The 7,435-nt window shown below is 37.3% G+C and overlaps 1 protein-coding gene across 1 annotated transcript; it reads right to left on the bottom strand.

Annotated features, from left to right (window-relative positions):
* Positions 1-389: 389 nt before the first annotated feature.
* LOC126719091 (phosphatidylinositol 4-kinase gamma 5-like) lies at positions 390-4,002 on the bottom strand. Its single transcript, XM_050421664.1, has 3 exons — positions 3,628-4,002; positions 2,967-3,007; positions 390-2,850 (listed from the first exon to the last, which is right to left on the bottom strand). Exon 3 carries the CDS (start codon positions 2,698-2,700, stop codon positions 778-780), a length of 1,923 nt encoding a protein of 640 aa, XP_050277621.1. The 5' UTR covers positions 2,701-2,850; positions 2,967-3,007; positions 3,628-4,002; the 3' UTR covers positions 390-777.
* Positions 4,003-7,435: the final 3,433 nt, after the last annotated feature.

Here is a 7,435-nt window from a genome sequence, read left to right as displayed (position 1 = left end):
CTGAATATTCATTTTAAAGCTATAATAAAGCAAAATTTGACTGAAGCTGTGTCTTTAAAATTTCCAGTTTGTTCTGAATGCATCACAACAACCTTCGTTTAGCCGTACGCTGAAGTGCCTTTCGAAACAAGAATAAAAATTAGTTGAAAATAAACAGTTTCAAATCTTTGAAACCTAAAATATGTTGTGTTTTGAAGCGATAGAATATAGGTCAAGATATGATAAAGAGAGACCTGGGAATACACCAGCTTAATATCATTTCACTCAAATCTAAAAACTGCAAAAATCCCAGTTCTCATTAACAGCTGACGACAGAAATGCCAACTTCCAATGCCTATACAACAAGCCTCAACCATGATAATTGATGGTCAAGACGTGAAGGAACACAATAATGAAACACCATAGCTCTGATACTCACATTTCCAAGCAAATTGAACAGGATGCTATATTTACAGGATATTTCTTTTTTGGATTTCATTCTACAGTTTATTTATCAAACAAGTCCATAAGGAGTGAAAGGGGAAAAAAAATAAAAGAAAAGTTAACAAAGGAATGCAGCAGCCAACTCTACTCAGGTTCATTGCTTAAGCCTTAAGCTGATGCCAAGAATATTTACAGCAGTCCCTCCTAATACCATTGCTCCAAACTATAATTCGTGCCGGCAAGGAAACCCATAAACCAAACCCTATCCTAACAATTCTTCACTCCCACAAAGCTACCAAGTCTTATTAATCTTTCTTTAATCCTCTCAGTCAAACAACTATAGGTATCTCAATCTCAAAACTGGCACGAAGTACCAAGCCTCTGTCTCTGCCTCTGACCTAGGGTCACAGATTTCCTTTTGGCAAGTGCTGGGTACAGCAGCTCCTGAAACTTCTCCAGAAACATTTTCCATTCATCCTCACTCATATCTGCTAGCTTCACAAAGCTCACGCTTGTCGGAAGCTGCTCATTTGCACTCCTGTGCCCAGATGATGTACTGGATAAATACCCATTTTCAACTTTTGTTCCAGGATATTTCTGATGTTTATGATTCTTCTCAGCTAAAACTGTATTCTTCAACGACATAGAAAGCTTTGAAATGGCAGGGGACCTTTCCGGAGCTGGAAGAGTAGCAATTCCCTCTTGCTCTTCTTCTCCTTCACTTTCATCCTCCTCAATGCTTTCCTCCAGTTTAGATAGTGGATTGCGCCCATGCCCGAAACCTGTTCCATATTGGAATGATGCTCTGGTCATATCATCGTCTAGAGAAATCTTCAGTGTAAAGTCCGACTCAAGTTCCTCATAGTCTAAGTTAAATTGAAAATCCTCTTCTACAGAATCAGCTTTAGGGGATAACACCTCATCTGCTAGCACCCTCCTTGCTTCCATGCATACAACCTCGAGTTCACTGGGTTCCTCCTCGCCGCTACGGAATTCCCTACTCATCATCTCACCAATTTCAGCAAGGCAGAGACCAAAAGTGGCAGCCTCCTTGAGGAAAATGGTGCATAGAACCAAGACCCTAAGGCAAGCCTCTCGAATCATGGGAAGCTCACTTTGCAGCATCTCACAATCCTGATTTGGGTCAAGATTTTCTATGTACTGAAGCTCGTCTTCCGTGAATGGAATTGAAGCCTGAGGCCAATGAATCCACTCGAAGTATGGGTCCTCCAAAGTTTCAGGCAAGCAAAGGCCATGATCAATGGGAATGAGCTCCACCTGACCAAACCTCCCAACACCATCAAGTTTTCTGACTAAAAGGTTTCCTGCATGCCTGTCCGTGTTAAATATCCTAATGTCTAAGATCCCTATACGATGCACCGCTGCAACTGGGAAACTAGAGGTCCCATGATCACTGGCATCAAAATCATGTGAGATGTACTGTTGGAGAGATGCAATCTTGCTGACCTGATTCTTTTTGTGAGGCTTACTGCCATTCACCCCATCATTGACATTGAAGATTGAGTGAGTGATCTTCACGAGTGCAGTGGGAGGAACATTTGCAAAGTGATCATAGTCGAGAAGGAAAGCTGCAACTTCTCTGAAGCCCGTCTCCCCAACCCGCACTGATCGTTTCAAACCCGGTTGCCCAAGAGCTTTGCCAACAAAACCTTTTGGATTGTTTGGTGCAAAAGGTTCTTCATCTGTAGGCTTCACAATCGCAACACTCTCACCTTTGCAATTCCTAAAATAGTATGCACCACCAAGTCCACCATGAACAGGAATTGGATCAACCCCCATCTTAATTGCCTTCACAATTTCCTTGACTACTGGTCCCGTTTTAACAATGCAATTTGACTGTCCTAAAATCTCAATAAGACGACTCTGATCTCTCTGGTGGATATCCCTCCCCGTGGGTGACAAACAAGGAGTTGAGGAGCTCCTATGGATAAGGTTCCGTGTAAGAAGAAGAGGGGAATCATTTCGAACGGAACTAAGATCATTCTTCAACACCTTATCCCCAAAAGTGAGCGAGCTCTCCTCAGTTGGGAAATTAAGAGCTAGCTGCAGCCTCCTCTTCACGGTATGGGCATTGTCATTGCGATCCAAGTCCATCCCCAAAACACACCCAGTTTCGGTTTGTACAAAAACCCGCCTCCTCCCAGCAGGCTGTTTGCCCTCAGTTCTCCTGCTCCCGTGGTACTCCCCGCTGAGAGGGCTCTTAAAGAGTGTCACAGCCATCTGAGTTTGAACAGGGCTGTCCAATTTACGAGACATTCAATAAATAGCGTAACTGATGAGAGTCTGCACAGCCGACAACGGAGGAGCTGTTGGTGTTGGTGGTGGAAGAGAGTTTCTTCCCTCCCAAGAAGACACCAAACTCCAAAGCCGATATCGATTGTGCGCGAACAATGTATGTCTCCCAAACTATCATCAATCAATAAACTCAAAAAATTCAAATCCAACCCAAGATTGTCAAAAGAACCAAAACAAAAACACAGGAACAAGAAGAAGAAGAAGAAAGAGATGTAGTTCAGTATTACATCAAACCAGCCATCGCTCCCGAGTAATAGGATACAAGAATCTGCAAAAATAATTCCAACTGACTTAAAAATTGAAACCCACCAAATATAAATACTAACATTCACAAAGAAGCACTACATAAATCCTAAATGGCTAACTCATAATAAGAATCTGAATCTAAATAAGAAATTCACTTGATTTGGACTGAAATCAATTAAACCCTTTTATCCATTCCCCTCCCAGAAAAAGAAACCGAAATAATAATGCCATAACCAGTGTACTTTAACCCAAAAAGAAAAGAAATAGATGTTAGCAGAATACATTGGAGCGTTAAGCTACTTGTTATAACAGATTTAAGGCATCCTTCAGTTTTAGGAACATTTATTTTGTATAATATATATATATGTCTGAATCTGAAGCAAAAACATCCTCTTTAGCTTAAACAAATAGGAAACAGAGAAATCGTAAAGAAACTGCAAAAATATGGACAAAGGATATATTTTGATATAAAAAAATCGTCCAAGCTAAGAAAAGATTGATCCCCCCCCCCCCCCCCCCCCAAGTGAAAAGATCGAATACAAGTATGAAGTTGAAAAAAGAAGATTGAAAGAGAGAGATTGGGGAAAAGATTAGATTTTTGAAACGTAGGTAGTGAACAAAGAATCAGAAGAAGAGACTAACCAGAGAATGCGAGATCCGGGCGTTAGAGAGGGGCCTTTCAATCTGACCAAGAACCAAAAGGCTTAACGACCCGAGTCTCAACTCAGGCAAAGGCAAAGGCCAGAAGATGCCGACTCTCAGTCCGATTCAGCTCCTTTTACCCAAAACCCCTCTTTCTTTTTTGCTCCTCTTCTCTGTTCTTCTCTTCTCTTCTATTCTCTTCTGTTCTCTAATAAGTAAGTAGTACGAGTAGTAGTACAAGTAGTAATAGTCTTCAATAAAATGCAGTCTCTTTTTCCTCTCTTTAGGTTGGGGGGCCTCACTCAGACTCTAAGACTCAGCAAACTCTGGGATGTTTCTTTAACACAGCCAACCACAGCACAACATGGGTTTACTAACCCTGGTTAAAAGCTAACCTCACACTTTTTGTCTTTGCTCTCAATCTAATTACTCTTCTTTACTACTCTCTGCTCTTCTCTTCTCTTTTCTGTGATTAATTAGTGGATGGAAGGCTCTAGAACACGGAATCGTGGCCGCTCGATCTGTGATTGTGAGAGCGGTGAATAATTCTGGGACCGTCAGATTAGCTTGCTGACGTGGGGATAAGGGATTGGACAGTGACGTGGTGGTCTCCCAGCGAATCCCCTTAATTCTTTTTTTTTCTTTTTCTTTTTTATAGTTTTTGGGGTTTAAGCCTTTTGACAAATTCTAGGTGGATCCTATTCTATTCATGCTTCAGGCTTCAGCTACAACAGCAGCAGCAGCAGCACACTGACCATATTTTACGTTAAATACCGAAATTATCTCTATCGCCAGGTGTTGCCGAAAGACCAAGATACCCCAGGCCTTTGTTTGAGCTTGAGGAGATTTGTCGTATTGTGTCCTGTGTGTCCAATGGTATTAAGAGATGTTTAGTACGTTTAAATAATAGTTTTTAATTTTTTTTAAATACTTGTAGGTGAAAATATGTATGAAAATATGTGCAATGTTATTTAAAAGTTAAAATCATGTGTTTGAATATGTGTACCAAACAGGCCCTAAAATACTTAGATCCAGGAGCTGGGAGGAGTTAGTACTCTGGACTTAGGAGAGTTGTGGCCGTGTGGGGGCCTACTAGTCCAATACGGTGAAAGATATGAATCATATGATGTAGAGTCCTTTCTAGCTGATGCTGATCGTACGGTTTGGATTTACTGACAGAATTTAATGGGATAGTTACTAAGGAAGGTTCGGGACTAGCAGATCATCAAAAATCATCTTCACAAATCACACTCCCATTTCTCTCTATATCTACTCATTATAATAGATTGGTATGAGCCTTAAAAGAGCATTTACATCCAAAAAAAATGAAAATTGCAAAAATGCTATTTTATAGCTCAAACAATTAAAACGTGCTTTACATCAAAACTAGGGCCGTCAATATTCAACCTAACTCGTGAACATGATATGAACTCGATAGGGGTTTTTTTGGGTTAGGGTTGGGCCTTAATGGGTTTGGGTCATAAACGGGTCGATTCAAAAGTAACACAATAAGAAACGTGTTATAAGCGGGTCAACCTACATAACCCGTAATAGACACGTTTGACACGCCAATTTATTTATGTCAACCCAAAATGATGCACTTAACACAACCCGTTTAATTTATATAACAAATAAATATTTATTTTATTTTAGAATTGTCAAATACCTTTTATATCCAACATATATTTTAAATTCAAAAAGAAAAGTGAGTAATTACAAAAAACTTACAATGGATATAATTGGAAATTGAAACTTTACAAACCCTAAATCTCTAATCCTTCTTATAATTATCTTTTCTTTTCTTTTTCTTTTTTTAAATTTTAGTCATACTACTCACTCTACTATCTTATAAGTTTCATGCTCATTGCTCAATCTCAAAATCTCAAACCGGTTATTGCTCTCTCTCTCTCATGTGTTTATTTTTTCTACATAATGCTTCTGTTCTATAAACTTTGAACCCATGTGCCGTTATTAATATATAAGAATGAGATATATTAATTGTTGATTAAGGCTACAATTGTAACTTTTGTCTTGTACCATGTGTGTGTGTGTGTGTGTGTGTGTGTGTGTGTGCTTTTTTTTTTTTTTTTTGGTGTTTGTATTAGTATTGGACACCATTTGCATATCTTGCAAGTGGATTTATTGAGATAGTTTATAAACTAGATCTGATGGGTATTGCTTTTAAAGATTACAAGAATGTGGGTTGAAGACTTGAAATGTATGCATTGCTTTTGGGATGTAAAAAAAATTGTTTCTAGATGGATGTTATATTTAATATTATGCAGGTTGAAATGGATTGTGTTACATTCGTGTCAACCCAACACGACTTGTTTATTAAGTGTGTCAAATGGGTTAAGTCAGGTCAACCCACCTTATTAACAGATCGGGTTAGGGTTGAAGGATCATGACACAATTATTAAATGGGTCGAATTAGGGTTGAGCCATTTAGTCGAATACCCCTACCTCAACACGACACGAACCCGACACGCTAACCCGAATTAACACCCCTAATCAAAACTACCAAATTTAGAAAGTTTTAGCAACTTGTTACAATAAGAACATTCACAGCAAAACATCTATAAAATTTAGCTTTTAACAACTCAAAACATTACTTTATCTATTTTAACATTCCACTTTATAATACATCCAACATTAAAGATTTTATTTTAACATTCAACACATTAAAATAATATAAACAACACAATAAAATAATATATCTAATACAATAAACAACAACCACAACCATCAACACATTAAAATACTACTTTTTTTTATTGAGCTACATTTAAAAAAAAAAAAAATTTGTTTTGAGTTTAAGCTATAGTAAGCTGCTAGAGATAGCTGCTTTGCTATGAAATTGTGTGTGAAGTTGATTTGGCTATCCAAGATTGTATGTTCCCTGATTTTGATACAAAATATGTTTATTGTTTGAGTTTTAGGGACAAAAAAGTGTGAAAATCTTGCTTGTGAAAGATTTGGGTTGAATTCAATTGTTTTGAAAAACTTTTAAACTCATACTCATGCATTTCATTCATGAAATATGTTGGTTTGAGTGGTTTATGCATAAAACTTTCTCTGTTTTTCAAAATTTTCAAAATTCTTGATTTTCAATCGATCGAATGTGTTTCTTGACCGATCAAAAATGCGATAAAAATTTTGGTTTGAGTCTGCCTAGCTCAATTGATGCTCGATCAATCGAATCTATTTTTTGATTGATCGAAGCCCAATTTCGACCAGTCAAAATTCGAAAGTTGAGTTTTATAAAAAGCTTCTCCTCACGTGTTCTTCACTATTTCAAAAACTTTTTCAAACTTTTTCTCACTTTCTCTCTTTGAACGATCCAATCTAAGGATTTTTGTTGTTTTCTTTCACAAATTTCTCCAAGGTTTTTGTCCTCAAGTATTGGTAAGTCTTTTATACCCTTTCTTTTTCAACTTAATCACCTGTTTCATGCATTTTCATACATTTTTTTTTTGGAAAAATTCGAACATAGCAATTTAGGGATCTTTGTTCATTTCAATTGTTTTTAATCAATTTTGTTTAATGGGTTTTTGTTCTTAGATGTTATTAACATGATTTCCATGCATTAATTTGATTAATTTGTTGGTTTAAGAACAATTGGAAATTCTAGAGTTTGGAATTTTTGTGAAATTGGGGATTTTGTTCAATTGAGATTAATTTGATGAAATTGACTTGGGATATTGATAAATTAATTCATTATATGATGTTTCCTAAATAGTATAATGGTTAATTGATCAATTTGGATTAATTTTTGGAATTGGGTTTTTCAAAATTTGGGGTTTTTGGA

The sequence above is a fragment of the Quercus robur genome, chromosome 3 (genome assembly GCF_932294415.1).
Source record: "Quercus robur chromosome 3, dhQueRobu3.1, whole genome shotgun sequence".
Lineage (NCBI taxonomy): Eukaryota > Viridiplantae > Streptophyta > Magnoliopsida > Fagales > Fagaceae > Quercus > Quercus robur.
Note: the sequence above shows the minus strand (reverse complement) of the source record. Positions and strands in the feature narration are given on the sequence as shown.

Coding starts and splice junctions, on each gene's coding strand:
- LOC126719091 (XM_050421664.1), bottom strand. CDS start 2,700: ATGTCTCGTAAATTGGACAGCCCTGTTCAAACTCAGATGGCTGTGACA.